At 56.3% G+C, this 24558-nt stretch overlaps 1 protein-coding gene across 1 annotated transcript; it reads left to right on the forward strand.

Moving 5' to 3' along the window:
• The first annotated feature begins 106 nt into the window (after positions 1 to 106).
• Positions 107 to 24553, forward strand: LOC129200111 (tenascin-X-like). The gene is made up of 24 exons (XM_054811368.1): positions 107 to 260; positions 1625 to 1640; positions 1813 to 2105; positions 3671 to 3964; positions 4231 to 4518; positions 6078 to 6371; positions 6812 to 6925; positions 8472 to 8536; positions 8627 to 8765; positions 9206 to 9319; positions 10865 to 10929; positions 11020 to 11158; positions 11599 to 11712; positions 13425 to 13568; positions 14009 to 14122; positions 15839 to 15982; positions 17541 to 17605; positions 17696 to 17834; positions 18275 to 18388; positions 20105 to 20248; positions 20689 to 20802; positions 22519 to 22662; positions 24221 to 24285; positions 24515 to 24553. Exons 1-24 carry the CDS (start codon positions 107 to 109, stop codon positions 24551 to 24553), a joined length of 3315 nt encoding a protein of 1104 aa, XP_054667343.1.
• The last annotated feature ends 5 nt before the right edge of the window (positions 24554 to 24558 follow it).

The raw sequence follows: 24558 nt of genomic DNA on the forward strand, positions 1-24558 counted from the left end.
CCCATCCTGGGCGAGCTCACAGCCTCCCACGTCAGCCCCGACTCCGTCCAGCTGGAGTGGAGCGTCCCCGAGGGCACCTTTGACTCCTTCACGTGCAGTACAGGGGATGCCCAAAGGCCAGCCCCAGGTGTTGCCCGTGGACGGTGGCTCACGCACGGTGGACGGTGCCTGGGCTGTCACCATCCGCCGCTACAAGTTCAACCTGTACGGGGTGTGGGGTCGGAAACGCCTGGGCCCCGTCTCCACCGATGCGGTCACAGGTGAGTGTGCTGTGGGACCATGTGTGTCCCTCACTGGCCCTGGTTTGGAGTGGTGTCAGGAGCTTGGGCAGGGCCCGTTGCAGATGGTTGGCCCATGTGGGAACTGGGAAGTTCTCTTGGTGTGGTGTTGATTGGGGGCTGGATGGAGGGATGGGTGCAAGCAGGGTTGAGGGCAGTAAGGGGAGGGGAGAGAGGGAAGGCGAGAGGGAGGGAGGAGGGATGGGGGTATGGGGGTGATGAGTGTGTGGCCCATTGGATGAGGAGATGGATGGATGGATGGATGGATGGATGTTTGGGTGATGGTGAGTGTTGTTGAATCAAGTAGATTGGATGGAGAGATGATTGAGCAGTTGGTTGCCTGGATAAATGGGTTTTTTGATGGAAGACGGGTGATAGGTGGTTGGGTAGGGAAAAGGAATCAGGACCGATGGATGAAATGCTTACGTTAAAATGGTTGATCAGCTGGATGGAAGCATAGAACAGAATCATAGAATCATTAAGGTTGGAAAAGGCCTCTTAGATCATCATGTCCAACTCTCAACCCAACATCACCATGCCTACTAAACACGTCCCCAAAGTGCCACTTCTAAACTTTTGTTGAACACCTCCAGGGTTAGTGACTCCACAACATCTCTGGGCAGCCTGTTCCAATGCCTGACCACTCTTTCGGTGAAGAACCTAATATCCAATCTAAACCTCCCCTGATGCAACATGAGGCCATTTCCTCTCGTCCTGTCACTAGTTACTTGGAGAAGAGACCAACACCCACCTCACTATGCCCTCCTTTGAGGCAGCTGTAGAGAGCGATCAGGTCTCCCCGCAGCCTCCTCTTCTCCAGGCTAAACAACCCCAGTTCCCTCAGCCACTCCTCACAGGAGTTGTGCTCCAGACCCTTCACCAGCTTCGTTGCCCTTCTCTGGACTCGCTCCAGCACCTCAGTGTCCTTCTTGGAGTGAGGGGCCCCAAACTGAACACAGTAGTGGAGGCGCGGCCTCGCCACAGCAGGAGTGCAGGGGCACAACCACGTCCCTGCTCCTGCTGGCCACGCTATTCCTGACACAAGCCAGGATGCTGTTGGCCGCCTCGGCCACCTGGGCACACTGCTGGCTCATGTTCCACCCCGTGGTCAGTCAACACACCCCAGGTCCTTTTCCACTGGGCAGCTTGGCAGCCACTCTGCTCCAAGCCTGTAGCACTGCCAGGGGGTTGTTGTGACCGAAGTGGAGGATCCCGGCACTTGGCCTTCGTAAACCTCATCCAGTTGGCCTCGGCCCATTGATCCAGCCTGTCCAAAGATGGTAGACAGGTGGTGGTAAAATGTTTCTTTGGGTGATTTGGCCAACGATTGGATGATTGAATGGAAGAACAGATGGCCAGATGGTGAGTAGAAGGGTGCAGATGTGCCTGCCTGGAAGGTTGATGGGCAGGAGAGTGTTAAGAATGTGTGGAAGAGCAGGTGGGTGGATGCTCAGGTGAACTCATAGTTGTAGGGATGATTAGTTGAGTGGATGGACAGATGATTCTTCCCTGCATTGTGCCCTCTCTGTTACAGCTGCGTCGAGCCAGAGGAGGAGCCACCATCGCAGCCCATCCTGGGCGAGCTCACGGCCTCCCACGTCAGCCCCGACTCCGTCCAGCTGGAGTGGAGCGTCCCCGAGGGCACCTTTGACTCCTTCACGGTGCAGTACAAGGATGCCCAAGGCCAGCCCCAGGTGTTGCCCGTGGACGGTGGTTCACGCACGGTGACGGTGCCTGGGCTGTCACCATCCCGCCGCTACAAGTTCAACCTGTACGGGGTGTGGGGTCGGAAACGCCTGGGCCCCGTCTCCACCGATGCGGTCACAGGTGAGTGGTGCTGTGGGACCATGTGTGTCCTCGCTGGCCCTGGGTTTGGAGGGTGTCAGGAGCTTGGGCAGGGCCCGTTGCAGATGGTTGGCCCATGTGGGAACTGGGAAGTTTCTTGGTGGGTGTTGATTGGGGGCTGGATGGAGGGATGGGTGCAAGCAGGGTTGAGGGCAGTAAGGGAGGGAGAGAGGGAAGGCGATGAGAGGGAGGAGGGAGGGATGGGGGTATGGGTGGTTGATGTGTGTGGGCCCATTGGATGAGGAGATGGATGGATGGTTGGATGGATGGATGGGATGGATGGATGTTTGGGTGATGGTGAGTGGTTGTTGATCCAGTAGATTGGATGGAGAGATGATTGAGCATTTGGTTGCCTGATAAATGGGTTTTTTGATGGAAGACGGGTGATAGGATGGTTGGTAGGGAAAAGGAATCAAGGACCGATGGGATGAAATGGCTTACGGTAAAATGGTTGATCAGCTGGATGGAAGCATAGAACAGAATCATAGAATCATTAAGGTTGGAAAAGGCCTCTTAGATCATCATGTCCAACTCTCAACCCAACATCACCATGCCTACTAAACCACGTCCCAAAGTGCCACTTCTAAACATTTGTTGAACACCTCCAGGGTTAGTGACTCCACAACATCTCTGGGCAGCCTGTTCCAATGCCTGACCACTCTTTCGGTGAAGAACCTAATATCCAATCTAAACCTCCCCTGATGCAACATGAGGCCATTTCCTCTCGTCCTGTCACTAGTTACTTGGGAGAAGAGACCAACACCCACCTCACTATGCCCTCCTTTGAGGCAGCTGTAGAGAGCGATCAGGTCTCCCCGCAGCCTCCTCTTCTCCAGGCTAAACAACCCCAGTTCCCTCAGCCACTCCTCACAGGGAGTTGTGCTCCAGACCCTTCACCAGCTTCGTTGCCCTTCTCTGGACTCGCTCCAGCACCTCAGTGTCCTTCTTGGAGTGAGGGGCCCCAAACTGAACACAGTAGTGGAGGCGCGGCCTCGCCACAGCAGAGTGCAGGGGCACAACCACGTCCCTGCTCCTGCTGGCCACGCTATTCCTGACACAAGCCAGGATGCTGTTGGCCGCCTCGGCCACCTGGGCACACTGCTGGCTCATGTTCACCCCGTGGTCAGTCAACACCCCCAGGTCCTTTTCCACTGGGCAGCTTGGCAGCCACTCTGCTCCAAGCCTGTAGCACTGCCAGGGGGTTGTTGTGACCGAAGTGGAGGATCCCGGCACTTGGCCTTCGTAAACCTCATCCAGTTGGCCTCGGCCATTGATCCAGCCTGTCCAAAGATGGTAGACAGGTGGTGGTAAAATGTTTCTTTGGGTGATTTGGCCAACGATTGGATGATTGAATGGAAGAACAGATGGCCAGATGGTGAGTAGAAGGGTGCAGATGTGCCTGCCTGGAAGGTTGATGGGCAGGAGAGTGTTAAGAATGTGTGGAAGAGCAGGTGGGTGGATGCTCAGGTGAACTCATAGTTGTAGGGATGATTAGTTGAGTGGATGGACAGATGATTCTTCCCTGCATTGTGCCCTCTCTGTTACAGCTGCGTCCGAGCCAGAGGAGGAGCCACCATCGCAGCCCATCCTGGGCGAGCTCACAGCCTCCCACGTCAGCCCCGACTCCGTCCAGCTGGAGTGGAGCGTCCCCGAGGGCACCTTTGACTCCTTCACGGTGCAGTACAGGGATGCCCAAGGCCAGCCCCAGGTGTTGCCCGTGGACGGTGGTTCACGCACGGTGACGGTACCTGGGCTGTCACCATCCCGCCGCTACAAGTTCAACCTGTACGGGGTGTGGGGTCGGAAACGCCTGGGCCCCGTCTCCACCGATGCCGTCACAGGTGAGGGCTTCTGTGAGCCTCTTCTATGTCTCCTTTTGAACGGGGTTTTATATGGGTCAGGGTCTCTCCTGGGTATTTTATGCCTTCTGGGATGTGGGAACATCTCTTTGGTGCTGACTGGATTGGATGGATGGGTGAATGGATGAACCAGTGGTAATATGAAAGACAGAGGGAGCATTGCATGGATGAATGTTTGTCTTCCTGACGGATGGACGTAAGGCTCAATGTTTCCATCCTGCATTGTGCTCTCTGCATTGCACGCCCAGCTCCACAAGAAGAGGAGCCACCATCGCAGCCCATCCTGGGCGAGCTCACGGCCCCTCATGTCAGCCCCGACTCCGTCCAGCTGGAGTGGAGCGTCCCCAAGGGCACCTTTGACTCCTTCACGGTGCAGTACAAGGATGCCCAAGGCCAGCCCCAGGTGTTGCCCGTGGACGGAGGTTCACACACGGTGACGGTGCCTGGGCTGTCACCATCCCGCCGCTACAAGTTCAACCTGTACGGGGTGTGGGGTCGGAAACACCTGGGCCCCGTCTCCACCGATGCGGTCACAGGTGAGTGGTGCTGTGGGACCATGTGTGTCCTCGCTGGCCCTGGGTTTGGAGTGTGTCAGGAGCTTGGGCAGGGCCCGTTGCAGATGGTTGGCCCATGTGGGAACTGGGAAGTTCTCTTGGTGGGTGTTGATTGGGGGCTGGATGGAGGGATGGGTGCAAGCAGGGTTGAGGGCAGTAAGGGAGGGGAGAGAGGGAAGGCGAGAGGGAGGGAGGGAGGGATGGGGGTATGAGTGGTTGATGAGTGTGTGGCCCATTGGATGAGGAGATGGATGGATGGATGGATGGATGGATGGATGTTTGGGTGATGGTGAGTGGTTGTTGAACCAGTAGATTGGATGGAGAGATGATTGAGCAGTTGGTTGCCTGGATAAATGGGTTTTTTGATGGAAGACGGGTGATAGGATGGTTGGGTAGGGAAAAGGAATCAAGGACCGATGGATGAAATGGCTTACGGTAAAATGGTTGATCAGCTGGATGGAAGCATAGAACAGAATCATAGAATCATTAAGGTTGGAAAAGGCCTCTTAGATCATCATGTCCAACTCTCAACCCAACATCACCATGCCTACTAAACCACGTCCCAAAGTGCCACTTCTAAACATTTGTTGAACACCTCCAGGGTTAGTGACTCCACAACATCTCTGGGCAGCCTGTTCCAATGCCTGACCACTCTTTCGGTGAAGAACCTAATATCCAATCTAAACCTCCCCTGATGCAACATGAGGCCATTTCCTCTCGTCCTGTCACTAGTTACTTGGGAGAAGAGACCAACACCCACCTCACTATGCCCTCCTTTGAGGCAGCTGTAGAGAGCGATCAGGTCTCCCCGCAGCCTCCTCTTCTCCAGGCTAAACAACCCCAGTTCCCTCAGCCACTCCTCACAGGAGTTGTGCTCCAGACCCTTCACCAGCTTCGTTGCCCTTCTCTGGACTCGCTCCAGCACCTCAGTGTCCTTCTTGGAGTGAGGGGCCCCAAACTGAACACAGTAGTGGAGGCGCGGCCTCGCCACAGCAGAGTGCAGGGGCACAACCACGTCCCTGCTCCTGCTGGCCACGCTATTCCTGACACAAGCCAGGATGCTGTTGGCCGCCTCGGCCACCTGGGCACACTGCTGGCTCATGTTCACCCCGTGGTCAGTCAACACCCCCAGGTCCTTTTCCACTGGGCAGCTTGGCAGCCACTCTGCTCCAAGCCTGTAGCACTGCCAGGGGGGTTGTTGTGACCGAAGTGGAGGATCCCGGCACTTGGCCTTCGTAAACCTCATCCAGTTGGCCTCGGCCCATTGATCCAGCCTGTCCAAAGATGGTAGACAGGTGGTGGTAAAATGTTTCTTTGGGTGATTTGGCCAACGATTGGATGATTGAATGGAAGAACAGATGGCCAGATGGTGAGTAGAAGGGTGCAGATGTGCCCGCCTGGAAGGTTGATGGGCAGGAGAGTGTTAAGAATGTGTGGAAGAGCAGGTGGGTGGATGCTCAGGTGAACTCATAGTTGTAGGGATGATTAGTTGAGTGGATGGACAGATGATTCTTCCCTGCATTGTGCCCTCTCTGTTACAGCTGCGTCCGAGCCAGAGGAGGAGCCACCATCGCAGCCCATCCTGGGCGAGCTCACGGCCTCCCACGTCAGCCCCGACTCCGTCCAGCTGGAGTGGAGCGTCCCCGAGGGCACCTTTGACTCCTTCACGGTGCAGTACAGGGATGCCCAAGGCCAGCCCCAGGTGTTGCCCGTGGACGGTGGTTCACGCACGGTGACGGTGCCTGGGCTGTCACCATCCCGCCGCTACAAGTTCAACCTGTACGGGGTGTGGGGTCGGAAACGCCTGGGCCCCGTCTCCACCGATGCCGTCACAGGTGAGGGCTTCTGTGAGCCTCTTCTATGTCTCCTTTTGAACGGGGTTTTATATGGGTCAGGGTCTCTCCTGGGTATTTTATGCCTTCTGGGATGTGGGAACATCTCTTTGGTGCTGACTGGGTTGGATGGATGGGTGAATGGATGAACCAGTGGTAATATGAAAGACGGAGGGAGCATTGCATGGATGAATGTTTGTCTTCCTGACGGATGGACGTAAGGCTCAATGTTTCCATCCTGCATTGTGCTCTCTGCATTGCACGCCCAGCTCCACAAGAAGAGGAGCCACCATCGCAGCCCATCCTGGGCGAGCTCACGGCCCCTCATGTCAGCCCCGACTCCGTCCAGCTGGAGTGGAGCGTCCCCGAGGGCACCTTTGACTCCTTCACGGTGCAGTACAAGGATGCCCAAGGCCAGCCCCAGGTGTTGCCCGTGGACGGAGGTTCACGCACGGTGACGGTGCCTGGGCTGTCACCATCCCGCCGCTACAAGTTCAACCTGTACGGGGTGTGGGGTCGGAAACGCCTGGGCCCCGTCTCCACCGATGCGGTCACAGGTGAGTGGTGCTGTGGGACCATGTGTGTCCTCGCTGGCCCTGGGTTTGGAGTGTGTCAGGAGCTTGGGCAGGGCCCGTTGCAGATGGTTGGCCCATGTGGGAACTGGGAAGTTCTCTTGGTGGGTGTTGATTGGGGGCTGGATGGAGGGATGGGTGCAAGCAGGGTTGAGGGCAGTAAGGGAGGGGAGAGAGGGAAGGCGAGAGGGAGGGAGGGAGGGATGGGGGTATGGGTGGTTGATGAGTGTGTGGCCCATTGGATGAGGAGATGGATGGATGGATGGATGTTTGGGTGATGGTGAGTGGTTGTTGAACCAGTAGATTGGATGGAGAGATGATTGAGCAGTTGGTTGCCTGGATAAATGGGTTTTTTGATGGAAGACGGGTGATAGGATGGTTGGGTAGGGAAAAGGAATCAAGGACCGATGGATGAAATGGCTTACGGTAAAATGGTTGATCAGCTGGATGGAAGCATAGAACAGAATCATAGAATCATTAAGGTTGGAAAAGGCCTCTTAGATCATCATGTCCAACTCTCAACCCAACATCACCATGCCTACTAAACCACGTCCCAAAGTGCCACTTCTAAACATTTGTTGAACACCTCCAGGGTTAGTGACTCCACAACATCTCTGGGCAGCCTGTTCCAATGCCTGACCACTCTTTCGGTGAAGAACCTAATATCCAATCTAAACCTCCCCTGATGCAACATGAGGCCATTTCCTCTCGTCCTGTCACTAGTTACTTGGGAGAAGAGACCAACACCCACCTCACTATGCCCTCCTTTGAGGCAGCTGTAGAGAGCGATCAGGTCTCCCCGCAGCCTCCTCTTCTCCAGGCTAAACAACCCCAGTTCCCTCAGCCACTCCTCACAGGAGTTGTGCTCCAGACCCTTCACCAGCTTCGTTGCCCTTCTCTGGACTCGCTCCAGCACCTCAGTGTCCTTCTTGGAGTGAGGGGCCCCAAACTGAACACAGTAGTGGAGGCGCGGCCTCGCCACAGCAGAGTGCAGGGGCACAACCACGTCCCTGCTCCTGCTGGCCACGCTATTCCTGACACAAGCCAGGATGCTGTTGGCCGCCTCGGCCACCTGGGCACACTGCTGGCTCATGTTCACCCCGTGGTCAGTCAACACCCCCAGGTCCTTTTCCACTGGGCAGCTTGGCAGCCACTCTGCTCCAAGCCTGTAGCACTGCCAGGGGGTTGTTGTGACCGAAGTGGAGGATCCCGGCACTTGGCCTTCGTAAACCTCATCCAGTTGGCCTCGGCCCATTGATCCAGCCTGTCCAAAGATGGTAGACAGGTGGTGGTAAAATGTTTCTTTGGGTGATTTGGCCAACGATTGGATGATTGAATGGAAGAACAGATGGCCAGATGGTGAGTAGAAGGGTGCAGATGTGCCCGCCTGGAAGGTTGATGGGCAGGAGAGTGTTAAGAATGTGTGGAAGAGCAGGTGGGTGGATGCTCAGGTGAACTCATAGTTGTAGGGATGATTAGTTGAGTGGATGGACAGATGATTCTTCCCTGCATTGTGCCCTCTCTGTTACAGCTGCGTCCGAGCCAGAGGAGGAGCCACCATCGCAGCCCATCCTGGGCGAGCTCACGGCCTCCCACGTCAGCCCCGACTCCATCCAGCTGGAGTGGAGCGTCCCCGAGGGCACCTTTGACTCCTTCACGGTGCAGTACAGGGATGCCCAAGGCCAGCCCCAGGTGTTGCCCGTGGACGGTGGTTCACGCACGGTGACGGTGCCTGGGCTGTCACCATCCCGCCGCTACAAGTTCAACCTGTACGGGGTGTGGGGTCGGAAACGCCTGGGCCCCGTCTCCACCGATGCCGTCACAGGTGAGGGCTTCTGTGAGCCTCTTCTATGTCTCCTTTTGAACGGGGTTTTATATGGGTCAGGGTCTCTCCTGGGTATTTTATGCCTTCTGGGATGTGGGAACATCTCTTTGGTGCTGACTGGGTTGGATGGATGGGTGAATGGATGAACCAGTGGTAATATGAAAGACGGAGGGAGCATTGCATGGATGAATGTTTGTCTTCCTGACGGATGGACGTAAGGCTCAATGTTTCCATCCTGCATTGTGCTCTCTGCATTGCACGCCCAGCTCCACAAGAAGAGGAGCCACCATCGCAGCCCATCCTGGGCGAGCTCACGGCCCCTCATGTCAGCCCCGACTCCGTCCAGCTGGAGTGGAGCGTCCCCGAGGGCACCTTTGACTCCTTCACGGTGCAGTACAAGGATGCCCAAGGCCAGCCCCAGGTGTTGCCCGTGGACGGAGGTTCACGCACGGTGACGGTGCCTGGGCTGTCACCATCCCGCCGCTACAAGTTCAACCTGTACGGGGTGTGGGGTCGGAAACGCCTGGGCCCCGTCTCCACCGATGCGGTCACAGGTGAGTGGTGCTGTGGGACCATGTGTGTCCTCGCTGGCCCTGGGTTTGGAGTGTGTCAGGAGCTTGGGCAGGGCCCGTTGCAGATGGTTGGCCCATGTGGGAACTGGGAAGTTCTCTTGGTGGGTGTTGATTGGGGGCTGGATGGAGGGATGGGTGCAAGCAGGGTTGAGGGCAGTAAGGGAGGGGAGAGAGGGAAGGCGAGAGGGAGGGAGGGAGGGATGGGGGTATGGGTGGTTGATGAGTGTGTGGCCCATTGGATGAGGAGATGGATGGATGGATGGATGTTTGGGTGATGGTGAGTGGTTGTTGAACCAGTAGATTGGATGGAGAGATGATTGAGCAGTTGGTTGCCTGGATAAATGGGTTTTTTGATGGAAGACGGGTGATAGGATGGTTGGGTAGGGAAAAGGAATCAAGGACCGATGGATGAAATGGCTTACGGTAAAATGGTTGATCAGCTGGATGGAAGCATAGAACAGAATCATAGAATCATTAAGGTTGGAAAAGGCCTCTTAGATCATCATGTCCAACTCTCAACCCAACATCACCATGCCTACTAAACCACGTCCCAAAGTGCCACTTCTAAACATTTGTTGAACACCTCCAGGGTTAGTGACTCCACAACATCTCTGGGCAGCCTGTTCCAATGCCTGACCACTCTTTCGGTGAAGAACCTAATATCCAATCTAAACCTCCCCTGGTGCAACATGAGGCCATTTCCTCTCGTCCTGTCACTAGTTACTTGGGAGAAGAGACCAACACCCACCTCACTATGCCCTCCTTTGAGGCAGCTGTAGAGAGCGATCAGGTCTCCCCGCAGCCTCCTTTCTCCAGGCTAAACAACCCCAGTTCCCTCAGCCACTCCTCACAGGAGTTGTGCTCCAGACCCTTCACCAGCTTCGTTGCCCTTCTCTGGACTCGCTCCAGCACCTCAGTGTCCTTCTTGGAGTGAGGGGCCCAAAACTGAACACAGTAGTGGAGGCGCGGCCTCGCCACAGCAGAGTGCAGGGGCACAACCACGTCCCTGCTCCTGCTGGCCACACTATTCCTGACACAAGCCAGGATGCTGTTGGCCGCCTCGGCCACCTGGGCACACTGCTGGCTCATGTTCACCCCGTGGTCAGTCAACACCCCCAGGTCCTTTTCCACTGGGCAGCTTGGCAGCCACTCTGCTCCAAGCCTGTAGCACTGCCAGGGGGTTGTTGTGACCGAAGTGGAGGATCCCGGCACTTGGCCTTCGTAAACCTCATCCAGTTGGCCTCGGCCCATTGATCCAGCCTGTCCAAAGATGGTAGACAGGTGGTGGTAAAATGTTTCTTTGGGTGATTTGGCCAACGATTGGATGATTGAATGGAAGAACAGATGGCCAGATGGTGAGTAGAAGGGTGCAGATGTGCCCGCCTGGAAGGTTGATGGGCAGGAGAGTGTTAAGAATGTGTGGAAGAGCAGGTGGGTGGATGCTCAGGTGAACTCATAGTTGTAGGGATGATTAGTTGAGTGGATGGACAGATGATTCTTCCCTGCATTGTGCCCTCTCTGTTACAGCTGCGTCCGAGCCAGAGGAGGAGCCACCATCGCAGCCCATCCTGGGCGAGCTCACGGCCTCCCACGTCAGCCCCGACTCCGTCCAGCTGGAGTGGAGCGTCCCCGAGGGCACCTTTGACTCCTTCACGGTGCAGTACAGGGATGCCCAAGGCCAGCCCCAGGTGTTGCCCGTGGACGGTGGTTCACGCACGGTGACGGTGCCTGGGCTGTCACCATCCCGCCGCTACAAGTTCAACCTGTACGGGGTGTGGGGTCGGAAACGCCTGGGCCCCGTCTCCACCGATGCCGTCACAGGTGAGGGCTTCTGTGAGCCTCTTCTATGTCTCCTTTTGAACGGGGTTTTATATGGGTCAGGGTCTCTCCTGGGTATTTTATGCCTTCTGGGATGTGGGAACATCTCTTTGGTGCTGACTGGGTTGGATGGATGGGTGAATGGATGAACCAGTGGTAATATGAAAGACGGAGGGAGCATTGCATGGATGAATGTTTGTCTTCCTGACGGATGGACGTAAGGCTCAATGTTTCCATCCTGCATTGTGCTCTCTGCATTGCACACCCAGCTCCACAAGAAGAGGAGCCACCATCGCAGCCCATCCTGGGCGAGCTCACGGCCCCTCATGTCAGCCCCGACTCCGTCCAGCTGGAGTGGAGCGTCCCCGAGGGCACCTTTGACTCCTTCACGGTGCAGTACAAGGATGCCCAAGGCCAGCCCCAGGTGTTGCCCGTGGACGGAGGTTCACGCACGGTGACGGTGCCTGGGCTGTCACCATCCCGCCGCTACAAGTTCAACCTGTACGGGGTGTGGGGTCGGAAACGCCTGGGCCCCGTCTCCACCGATGCGGTCACAGGTGAGTGGTGCTGTGGGACCATGTGTGTCCTCGCTGGCCCTGGGTTTGGAGTGTGTCAGGAGCTTGGGCAGGGCCCGTTGCAGATGGTTGGCCCATGTGGGAACTGGGAAGTTCTCTTGGTGGGTGTTGATTGGGGGCTGGATGGAGGGATGGGTGCAAGCAGGGTTGAGGGCAGTAAGGGAGGGGAGAGAGGGAAGGCGAGAGGGAGGGAGGGAGGGATGGGGGTATGAGTGGTTGATGAGTGTGTGGCCCATTGGATGAGGAGATGGATGGATGGATGGATGGATGGATGGATGGATGTTTGGGTGATGGTGAGTGGTTGTTGATCCAGTAGATTGGATGGAGAGATGATTGAGCAGTTGGTTGCCTGGATAAATGGGTTTTTTGATGGAAGACGGGTGATAGGATGGTTGGGTAGGGAAAAGGAATCAAGGACCGATGGATGAAATGGCTTACGGTAAAATGGTTGATCAGCTGGATGGAAGCATAGAACAGAATCATAGAATCATTAAGGTTGGAAAAGGCCTCTTAGATCATCATGTCCAACTCTCAACCCAACATCACCATGCCTACTAAACCACGTCCCAAAGTGCCACTTCTAAACATTTGTTGAACACCTCCAGGGTTAGTGACTCCACAACATCTCTGGGCAGCCTGTTCCAATGCCTGACCACTCTTTCGGTGAAGAACCTAATATCCAATCTAAACCTCCCCTGATGCAACATGAGGCCATTTCCTCTCGTCCTGTCACTAGTTACTTGGGAGAAGAGACCAACACCCACCTCACTATGCCCTCCTTTGAGGCAGCTGTAGAGAGCGATCAGGTCTCCCCGCAGCCTCCTCTTCTCCAGGCTAAACAACCCCAGTTCCCTCAGCCACTCCTCACAGGAGTTGTGCTCCAGACCCTTCACCAGCTTCGTTGCCCTTCTCTGGACTCGCTCCAGCACCTCAGTGTCCTTCTTGGAGTGAGGGGCCCCAAACTGAACACAGTAGTGGAGGCGCGGCCTCGCCACAGCAGAGTGCAGGGGCACAACCACGTCCCTGCTCCTGCTGGCCACGCTATTCCTGACACAAGCCAGGATGCTGTTGGCCGCCTCGGCCACCTGGGCACACTGCTGGCTCATGTTCACCCCGTGGTCAGTCAACACCCCCAGGTCCTTTTCCACTGGGCAGCTTGGCAGCCACTCTGCTCCAAGCCTGTAGCACTGCCAGGGGGTTGTTGTGACCGAAGTGGAGGATCCCGGCACTTGGCCTTCGTAAACCTCATCCAGTTGGCCTCGGCCCATTGATCCAGCCTGTCCAAAGATGGTAGACAGGTGGTGGTAAAATGTTTCTTTGGGTGATTTGGCCAACGATTGGATGATTGAATGGAAGAACAGATGGCCAGATGGTGAGTAGAAGGGTGCAGATGTGCCCGCCTGGAAGGTTGATGGGCAGGAGAGTGTTAAGAATGTGTGGAAGAGCAGGTGGGTGGATGCTCAGGTGAACTCATAGTTGTAGGGATGATTAGTTGAGTGGATGGACAGATGATTCTTCCCTGCATTGTGCCCTCTCTGTTACAGCTGCGTCCGAGCCAGAGGAGGAGCCACCATCGCAGCCCATCCTGGGCGAGCTCACGGCCTCCCACGTCAGCCCCGACTCCGTCCAGCTGGAGTGGAGCGTCCCCGAGGGCACCTTTGACTCCTTCACGGTGCAGTACAGGGATGCCCAAGGCCAGCCCCAGGTGTTGCCCGTGGACGGTGGTTCACGCACGGTGACGGTGCCTGGGCTGTCACCATCCCGCCGCTACAAGTTCAACCTGTACGGGGTGTGGGGTCGGAAACGCCTGGGCCCCGTCTCCACCGATGCCGTCACAGGTGAGGGCTTCTGTGAGCCTCTTCTATGTCTCCTTTTGAACGGGGTTTTATATGGGTCAGGGTCTCTCCTGGGTATTTTATGCCTTCTGGGATGTGGGAACATCTCTTTGGTGCTGACTGGGTTGGATGGATGGGTGAATGGATGAACCAGTGGTAATATGAAAGACGGAGGGAGCATTGCATGGATGAATGTTTGTCTTCCTGACGGATGGACGTAAGGCTCAATGTTTCCATCCTGCATTGTGCTCTCTGCATTGCACGCCCAGCTCCACAAGAAGAGGAGCCACCATCGCAGCCCATCCTGGGCGAGCTCACGGCCCCTCATGTCAGCCCCGACTCCGTCCAGCTGGAGTGGAGCGTCCCCGAGGGCACCTTTGACTCCTTCACGGTGCAGTACAAGGATGCCCAAGGCCAGCCCCAGGTGTTGCCCGTGGACGGAGGTTCACGCACGGTGACGGTGCCTGGGCTGTCACCATCCCGCCGCTACAAGTTCAACCTGTACGGGGTGTGGGGTCGGAAACGCCTGGGCCCCGTCTCCACCGATGCCGTCACAGGTGAGTGGTGCTGTGGGACCATGCGTGTCCTCACTGGCCCTGGGTTTGGAGTGTGTCAGGAGCTTGGGCAGGGCCCGTTGCAGATGGTTGGCCCATGTGGGAACTGGGAAGTTCTCTTGGTGGGTGTTGATTGGGGGCTGGATGGAGGGATGGGTGCAAGCAGGGTTGAGGGCAGTAAGGGAGGGGAGAGAGGGAAGGCGAGAGGGAGGGAGGGAGGGATGGGGGTATGGGTGGTTGATGAGTGTGTGGCCCATTGGATGAGGAGATGGATGGATGGATGGATGGATGGATGGATGGATGGATGTTTGGGTGATGGTGAGTGGTTGTTGAACCAGTAGCTTGGATGGAGAGATGATTGAGCAGTTGGTTGCCTGGATAAATGGGTTTTTTGATGGAAGACGGGTGATAGGATGGTTGGGTAGGGAAAAGGAATCAAGGACCGATGGATGAAATGGCTTACGGTAAAATGGTTGATCAGCTGGATGGAAGCATAGAACAGAATCATAGAATCATTAAGGTTGGAAAAGGCCTCTTAGATCATCATGTCCAACTCTCAACCCAACATCACCATGCCTACTAAACCACGTCCCAAAGTGCCACTTCTAAACATTTGTTGAACACCTCCAGGGTTAGTGACTCCACAACATCTCTGGGCAGCCTGTTCCAATGCCTGACCACTCTTTCGGTGAAGAACCTAATATCCAATCTAAACCTCCCCTGATGCAACATGAGGCCATTTCCTCTCGTCCTGTCACTAGTTACTTGGGAGAAGAGACCAACACCCACCTCACTATGCCCTCCTTTGAGGCAGCTGTAGAGAGCGATCAGGTCTCCCCGCAGCCTCCTCTTCTCCAGGCTAAACAACCCCAGTTCCCTCAGCCACTCCTCACAGGAGTTGTGCTCCAGACCCTTCACCAGCTTCGTTGCCCTTCTCTGGACTCGCTCCAGCACCTCAGTGTCCTTCTTGGAGTGAGGGGCCCCAAACTGAACACAGTAGTGGAGGCGCGGCCTCGCCACAGCAGAGTGCAGGGGCACAACCACGTCCCTGCTCCTGCTGGCCACGCTATTCCTGACACAAGCCAGGATGCTGTTGGCCGCCTCGGCCACCTGGGCACACTGCTGGCTCATGTTCACCCCGTGGTCAGTCAACACCCCCAGGTCCTTTTCCACTGGGCAGCTTGGCAGCCACTCTGCTCCAAGCCTGTAGCACTGCCAGGGGGTTGTTGTGACCGAAGTGGAGGATCCCGGCACTTGGCCTTCGTAAACCTCATCCAGTTGGCCTCGGCCCATTGATCCAGCCTGTCCAAAGATGGTAGACAGGTGGTGGTAAAATGTTTCTTTGGGTGATTTGGCCAACGATTGGATGATTGAATGGAAGAACAGATGGCCAGATGGTGAGTAGAAGGGTGCAGATGTGCCCGCCTGGAAGGTTGATGGGCAGGAGAGTGTTAAGAATGTGTGGAAGAGCAGGTGGGTGGATGCTCAGGTGAACTCATAGTTGTAGGGATGATTAGTTGAGTGGATGGACAGATGATTCTTCCCTGCATTGTGCCCTCTCTGTTACAGCTGCGTCCGAGCCAGAGGAGGAGCCACCATCGCAGCCCATCCTGGGCGAGCTCACGGCCTCCCACGTCAGCCCCGACTCCGTCCAGCTGGAGTGGAGCGTCCCCGAGGGCACCTTTGACTCCTTCACGGTGCAGTACAGGGATGCCCAAGGCCAGCCCCAGGTGTTGCCCGTGGACGGTGGTTCACGCACGGTGACGGTGCCTGGGCTGTCACCATCCCGCCGCTACAAGTTCAACCTGTACGGGGTGTGGGGTCGGAAACGCCTGGGCCCCGTCTCCACCGATGCGGTCACAGGTGAGTGGTGCTGTGGGACCATGTGTGTCCTCGCTGGCCCTGGGTTTGGAGTGTGTCAGGAGCTTGGGCAGGGCCCGTTGCAGATGGTTGGCCCATGTGGGAACTGGGAAGTTCTCTTGGTGGGTGTTGATTGGGGGCTGGATGGAGGGATGGGTGCAAGCAGGGTTGAGGGCAGTAAGGGAGGGGAGAGAGGGAAGGCGAGAGGGAGGGAGGGAGGGATGGGGGTATGGGTGGTTGATGAGTGTGTGGCCCATTGGATGAGGAGATGGATGGATGGATGGATGGATGGATGGATGTTTGGGTGATGGTGAGTGGTTGTTGATCCAGTAGATTGGATGGAGAGATGATTGAGCAGTTGGTTGCCTGGATAAATGGGTTTTTTGATGGAAGACGGGTGATAGGATGGTTGGGTAGGGAAAAGGAATCAAGGACCGATGGATGAAATGGCTTACGGTAAAATGGTTGATCAGCTGGATGGAAGCATAGAACAGAATCATAGAATCATTAAGGTTGGAAAAGGCCTCTTAGATCATCATGTCCAACTCTCAACCCAACATCACCATGCCTACTAAACCACGTCCCAAAGTGCCACTTCTAAACATTTGTTGAACACCTCCAGGGTTAGTGACTCCACAACATCTCTGGGCAGCCTGTTCCAATGCCTGACCACTCTTTCGGTGAAGAACCTAATATCCAATCTAAACCTCCCCTGATGCAACATGAGGCCATTTCCTCTCGTCCTGTCACTAGTTACTTGGGAGAAGAGACCAACACCCACCTCACTATGCCCTCCTTTGAGGCAGCTGTAGAGAGCGATCAGGTCTCCCCGCAGCCTCCTCTTCTCCAGGCTAAACAACCCCAGTTCCCTCAGCCACTCCTCACAGGAGTTGTGCTCCAGACCCTTCACCAGCTTCGTTGCCCTTCTCTGGACTCGCTCCAGCACCTCAGTGTCCTTCTTGGAGTGAGGGGCCCCAAACTGAACACAGTAGTGGAGGCGCGGCCTCGCCACAGCAGAGTGCAGGGGCACAACCACGTCCCTGCTCCTGCTGGCCACGCTATTCCTGACACAAGCCAGGATGCTGTTGGCCGCCTCGGCCACCTGGGCACACTGCTGGCTCATGTTCACCCCGTGGTCAGTCAACACCCCCAGGTCCTTTTCCACTGGGCAGCTTGGCAGCCACTCTGCTCCAAGCCTGTAGCACTGCCAGGGGGTTGTTGTGACCGAAGTGGAGGATCCCGGCACTTGGCCTTCGTAAACCTCATCCAGTTGGCCTCGGCCCATTGATCCAGCCTGTCCAAAGATGGTAGACAGGTGGTGGTAAAATGTTTCTTTGGGTGATTTGGCCAACGATTGGATGATTGAATGGAAGAACAGATGGCCAGATGGTGAGTAGAAGGGTGCAGATGTGCCCGCCTGGAAGGTTGATGGGCAGGAGAGTGTTAAGAATGTGTGGAAGAGCAGGTGGGTGGATGCTCAGGTGAACTCATAGTTGTAGGGATGATTAGTTGAGTGGATGGACAGATGATTCTTCCCTGCATTGTGCCCTCTCTGTTACAGCTGCGTCCGAGCCAGAGGAGGAGCCACCATCGCAGCCCATCCTGGGCGAGCTCACGGCCTCCCACGTCAGCCCCGACTCCGTCCAGCTGGAGTGGAGCGTCCCCGAGGGCACCTTTGACTCCTTCACGGTGCAGTACAGGGATGCCCAAGGCCAGCCCCAGGTGTTGCCCGTGGACGGTGGTTCACGCACGGTGACGGTGCCTGGGCTGTCACCATCCCGCCGCTACAAGTTCAACCTGTACGGGGTGTGGGGTCGGAAACGCCTGGGCCCCGTCTCCACCGATGCCGTCACAGGTGAGGGCTTCTGTGAGCCTCTTCTATGTCTCCTTTTGAACGGGGTTTTATATGGGTCAGGGTCTCTCCTGGGTATTTTATGCCTTCTGGGATGTGGGAACATCTCTTTGGTGCTGACTGGGTTGGATGGATGGGTGAATGGATGAACCAGTGGTAATATGAAAGACGGAGGGAGCATTGCATGGATGAATGTTTGTCTTCCTGACGGATGGACGTAAGGCTCAATGTTTCCATCCTGCATTGTGCTCTCTGCATTGCACACCCAGCTCCACAAGAAGAGGAGCCACCATCGCAGCCCATCCTGGGCGAGCTCACGGCCCCTCATGTCAGCCCCGACTCCGTCCAGCTGGAGTGGAGCGTCCCCGAGGGCACCTTTGACTCCTTCACGGTGCAGTACAAGGATGCCCAAGGCCAGCCCCAGGTGTTGCCCGTGGACGGAGGTTCACGCACGGTGACGGTGCCTGGGCTGTCACCATCCCGCCGCTACAAGTTCAACCTGTACGGGGTGTGGGGTCGGAAACGCCTGGGCCCCGTCTCCACCGATGCGGTCACAGGTGAGTGGTGCTGTGGGACCATGTGTGTCCTCGCTGGCCCTGGGTTTGGAGTGTGTCAGGAGCTTGGGCAGGGCCCGTTGCAGATGGTTGGCCCATGTGGGAACTGGGAAGTTCTCTTGGTGGGTGTTGATTGGGGGCTGGATGGAGGGATGGGTGCAAGCAGGGTTGAGGGCAGTAAGGGAGGGGAGAGAGGGAAGGCGAGAGGGAGGGAGGGAGGGATGGGGGTATGAGTGGTTGATGAGTGTGTGGCCCATTGGATGAGGAGATGGATGGATGGATGGATGGATGGATGGATGGATGGATGTTTGGGTGATGGTGAGTGGTTGTTGATCCAGTAGATTGGATGGAGAGATGATTGAGCAGTTGGTTGCCTGGATAAATGGGTTTTTTGATGGAAGACGGGTGATAGGATGGTTGGGTAGGGAAAAGGAATCAAGGACCGATGGATGAAATGGCTTACGGTAAAATGGTTGATCAGCTGGATGGAAGCATAGAACAGAATCATAGAATCATTAAGGTTGGAAAAGGCCTCTTAGATCATCATGTCCAACTCTCAACCCAACATCACCATGCCTACTAAACCACGTCCCAAAGTGCCACTTCTAAACATTTGTTGAACACCTCCAGGGTTAGTGACTCCACAACATCTCTGGGCAGCCTGTTCCAATGCCTGACCACTCTTTCGGTGAAGAACCTAATATCCAATCTAAACCTCCCCTGATGCAACATGAGGCCATTTCCTCTCGTCCTGTCACTAGTTACTTGGGAGAAGAGACCAACACCCACCTCACTATGCCCTCCTTTGAGGCAGCTGTAGAGAGCGATCAGGTCTCCCCGCAGCCTCCTCTTCTCCAGGCTAAACAACCCCAGTTCCCTCAGCCACTCCTCACAGGAGTTGTGCTCCAGACCCTTCACCAGCTTCGTTGCCCTTCTCTGGACTCGCTCCAGCACCTCAGTGTCCTTCTTGGAGTGAGGGGCCCCAAACTGAACACAGTAGTGGAGGCGCGGCCTCGCCACAGCAGAGTGCAGGGGCACAACCACGTCCCTGCTCCTGCTGGCCACGCTATTCCTGACACAAGCCAGGATGCTGTTGGCCGCCTCGGCCACCTGGGCACACTGCTGGCTCATGTTCACCCCGTGGTCAGTCAACACCCCCAGGTCCTTTTCCACTGGGCAGCTTGGCAGCCACTCTGCTCCAAGCCTGTAGCACTGCCAGGGGGTTGTTGTGACCGAAGTGGAGGATCCCGGCACTTGGCCTTCGTAAACCTCATCCAGTTGGCCTCGGCCCATTGATCCAGCCTGTCCAAAGATGGTAGACAGGTGGTGGTAAAATGTTTCTTTGGGTGATTTGGCCAACGATTGGATGATTGAATGGAAGAACAGATGGCCAGATGGTGAGTAGAAGGGTGCAGATGTGCCCGCCTGGAAGGTTGATGGGCAGGAGAGTGTTAAGAATGTGTGGAAGAGCAGGTGGGTGGATGCTCAGGTGAACTCATAGTTGTAGGGATGATTAGTTGAGTGGATGGACAGATGATTCTTCCCTGCATTGTGCCCTCTCTGTTACAGCTGCGTCCGAGCCAGAGGAGGAGCCACCATCGCAGCCCATCCTGGGCGAGCTCACGGCCTCCCACGTCAGCCCCGACTCCGTCCAGCTGGAGTGGAGCGTCCCCGAGGGCACCTTTGACTCCTTCACGGTGCAGTACAGGGATGCCCAAGGCCAGCCCCAGGTGTTGCCCGTGGACGGTGGTTCACGCACGGTGACGGTGCCTGGGCTGTCACCATCCCGCCGCTACAAGTTCAACCTGTACGGGGTGTGGGGTCGGAAACGCCTGGGCCCCGTCTCCACCGATGCCGTCACAGGTGAGGGCTTCTGTGAGCCTCTTCTATGTCTCCTTTTGAACGGGGTTTTATATGGGTCAGGGTCTCTCCTGGGTATTTTATGCCTTCTGGGATGTGGGAACATCTCTTTGGTGCTGACTGGGTTGGATGGATGGGTGAATGGATGAACCAGTGGTAATATGAAAGACGGAGGGAGCATTGCATGGATGAATGTTTGTCTTCCTGACGGATGGACGTAAGGCTCAATGTTTCCATCCTGCATTGTGCTCTCTGCATTGCACGCCCAGCTCCACAAGAAGAGGAGCCACCATCGCAGCCCATCCTGGGCGAGCTCACGGCCCCTCATGTCAGCCCCGACTCCGTCCAGCTGGAGTGGAGCGTCCCCGAGGGCACCTTTGACTCCTTCACGGTGCAGTACAAGGATGCCCAAGGCCAGCCCCAGGTGTTGCCCGTGGACGGAGGTTCACGCACGGTGACGGTGCCTGGGCTGTCACCATCCCGCCGCTACAAGTTCAACCTGTACGGGGTGTGGGGTCGGAAACGCCTGGGCCCCGTCTCCACCGATGCCGTCACAGGTGAGTGGTGCTGTGGGACCATGCGTGTCCTCACTGGCCCTGGGTTTGGAGTGTGTCAGGAGCTTGGGCAGGGCCCGTTGCAGATGGTTGGCCCATGTGGGAACTGGGAAGTTCTCTTGGTGGGTGTTGATTGGGGGCTGGATGGAGGGATGGGTGCAAGCAGGGTTGAGGGCAGTAAGGGAGGGGAGAGAGGGAAGGCGAGAGGGAGGGAGGGAGGGATGGGGGTATGGGTGGTTGATGAGTGTGTGGCCCATTGGATGAGGAGATGGATGGATGGATGGATGGATGGATGGATGGATGGATGTTTGGGTGATGGTGAGTGGTTGTTGAACCAGTAGCTTGGATGGAGAGATGATTGAGCAGTTGGTTGCCTGGATAAATGGGTTTTTTGATGGAAGACGGGTGATAGGATGGTTGGGTAGGGAAAAGGAATCAAGGACCGATGGATGAAATGGCTTACGGTAAAATGGTTGATCAGCTGGATGGAAGCATAGAACAGAATCATAGAATCATTAAGGTTGGAAAAGGCCTCTTAGATCATCATGTCCAACTCTCAACCCAACATCACCATGCCTACTAAACCACGTCCCAAAGTGCCACTTCTAAACATTTGTTGAACACCTCCAGGGTTAGTGACTCCACAACATCTCTGGGCAGCCTGTTCCAATGCCTGACCACTCTTTCGGTGAAGAACCTAATATCCAATCTAAACCTCCCCTGATGCAACATGAGGCCATTTCCTCTCGTCCTGTCACTAGTTACTTGGGAGAAGAGACCAACACCCACCTCACTATGCCCTCCTTTGAGGCAGCTGTAGAGAGCGATCAGGTCTCCCCGCAGCCTCCTCTTCTCCAGGCTAAACAACCCCAGTTCCCTCAGCCACTCCTCACAGGAGTTGTGCTCCAGACCCTTCACCAGCTTCGTTGCCCTTCTCTGGACTCGCTCCAGCACCTCAGTGTCCTTCTTGGAGTGAGGGGCCCCAAACTGAACACAGTAGTGGAGGCGCGGCCTCGCCACAGCAGAGTGCAGGGGCACAACCACGTCCCTGCTCCTGCTGGCCACGCTATTCCTGACACAAGCCAGGATGCTGTTGGCCGCCTCGGCCACCTGGGCACACTGCTGGCTCATGTTCACCCCGTGGTCAGTCAACACCCCCAGGTCCTTTTCCACTGGGCAGCTTGGCAGCCACTCTGCTCCAAGCCTGTAGCACTGCCAGGGGGTTGTTGTGACCGAAGTGGAGGATCCCGGCACTTGGCCTTCGTAAACCTCATCCAGTTGGCCTCGGCCCATTGATCCAGCCTGTCCAAAGATGGTAGACAGGTGGTGGTAAAATGTTTCTTTGGGTGATTTGGCCAACGATTGGATGATTGAATGGAAGAACAGATGGCCAGATGGTGAGTAGAAGGGTGCAGATGTGCCCGCCTGGAAGGTTGATGGGCAGGAGAGTGTTAAGAATGTGTGGAAGAGCAGGTGGGTGGATGCTCAGGTGAACTCATAGTTGTAGGGATGATTAGTTGAGTGGATGGACAGATGATTCTTCCCTGCATTGTGCCCTCTCTGTTACAGCTGCGTCCGAGCCAGAGGAGGAGCCACCATCGCAGCCCATCCTGGGCGAGCTCACGGCCTCCCACGTCAGCCCCGACTCCGTCCAGCTGGAGTGGAGCGTCCCCGAGGGCACCTTTGACTCCTTCACGGTGCAGTACAGGGATGCCCAAGGCCAGCCCCAGGTGTTGCCCGTGGACGGTGGTTCACGCACGGTGACGGTGCCTGGGCTGTCACCATCCCGCCGCTACAAGTTCAACCTGTACGGGGTGTGGGGTCGGAAACGCCTGGGCCCCGTCTCCACCGATGCGGTCACAGGTGAGTGGTGCTGTGGGACCATGTGTGTCCTCGCTGGCCCTGGGTTTGGAGTGTGTCAGGAGCTTGGGCAGGGCCCGTTGCAGATGGTTGGCCCATGTGGGAACTGGGAAGTTCTCTTGGTGGGTGTTGATTGGGGGCTGGATGGAGGGATGGGTGCAAGCAGGGTTGAGGGCAGTAAGGGAGGGGAGAGAGGGAAGGCGAGAGGGAGGGAGGGAGGGATGGGGGTATGGGTGGTTGATGAGTGTGTGGCCCATTGGATGAGGAGATGGATGGATGGATGGATGGATGGATGGATGTTTGGGTGATGGTGAGTGGTTGTTGATCCAGTAGATTGGATGGAGAGATGATTGAGCAGTTGGTTGCCTGGATAAATGGGTTTTTTGATGGAAGACGGGTGATAGGATGGTTGGGTAGGGAAAAGGAATCAAGGACCGATGGATGAAATGGCTTACGGTAAAATGGTTGATCAGCTGGATGGAAGCATAGAACAGAATCATAGAATCATTAAGGTTGGAAAAGGCCTCTTAGATCATCATGTCCAACTCTCAACCCAACATCACCATGCCTACTAAACCACGTCCCAAAGTGCCACTTCTAAACATTTGTTGAACACCTCCAGGGTTAGTGACTCCACAACATCTCTGGGCAGCCTGTTCCAATGCCTGACCACTCTTTCGGTGAAGAACCTAATATCCAATCTAAACCTCCCCTGATGCAACATGAGGCCATTTCCTCTCGTCCTGTCACTAGTTACTTGGGAGAAGAGACCAACACCCACCTCACTATGCCCTCCTTTGAGGCAGCTGTAGAGAGCGATCAGGTCTCCCCGCAGCCTCCTCTTCTCCAGGCTAAACAACCCCAGTTCCCTCAGCCACTCCTCACAGGAGTTGTGCTCCAGACCCTTCACCAGCTTCGTTGCCCTTCTCTGGACTCGCTCCAGCACCTCAGTGTCCTTCTTGGAGTGAGGGGCCCCAAACTGAACACAGTAGTGGAGGCGCGGCCTCGCCACAGCAGAGTGCAGGGGCACAACCACGTCCCTGCTCCTGCTGGCCACGCTATTCCTGACACAAGCCAGGATGCTGTTGGCCGCCTCGGCCACCTGGGCACACTGCTGGCTCATGTTCACCCCGTGGTCAGTCAACACCCCCAGGTCCTTTTCCACTGGGCAGCTTGGCAGCCACTCTGCTCCAAGCCTGTAGCACTGCCAGGGGGTTGTTGTGACCGAAGTGGAGGATCCCGGCACTTGGCCTTCGTAAACCTCATCCAGTTGGCCTCGGCCCATTGATCCAGCCTGTCCAAAGATGGTAGACAGGTGGTGGTAAAATGTTTCTTTGGGTGATTTGGCCAACGATTGGATGATTGAATGGAAGAACAGATGGCCAGATGGTGAGTAGAAGGGTGCAGATGTGCCCGCCTGGAAGGTTGATGGGCAGGAGAGTGTTAAGAATGTGTGGAAGAGCAGGTGGGTGGATGCTCAGGTGAACTCATAGTTGTAGGGATGATTAGTTGAGTGGATGGACAGATGATTCTTCCCTGCATTGTGCCCTCTCTGTTACAGCTGCGTCCGAGCCAGAGGAGGAGCCACCATCGCAGCCCATCCTGGGCGAGCTCACGGCCTCCCACGTCAGCCCCGACTCCGTCCAGCTGGAGTGGAGCGTCCCCGAGGGCACCTTTGACTCCTTCACGGTGCAGTACAGGGATGCCCAAGGCCAGCCCCAGGTGTTGCCCGTGGACGGTGGTTCACGCACGGTGACGGTGCCTGGGCTGTCACCATCCCGCCGCTACAAGTTCAACCTGTACGGGGTGTGGGGTCGGAAACGCCTGGGCCCCGTCTCCACCGATGCCGTCACAGGTGAGGGCTTCTGTGAGCCTCTTCTATGTCTCCTTTTGAACGGG

This window comes from Grus americana, assembly GCF_028858705.1.
Source record: "Grus americana isolate bGruAme1 chromosome 32 unlocalized genomic scaffold, bGruAme1.mat SUPER_32_unloc_2, whole genome shotgun sequence".
Taxonomy (NCBI): Eukaryota; Metazoa; Chordata; class Aves; order Gruiformes; family Gruidae; genus Grus; species Grus americana.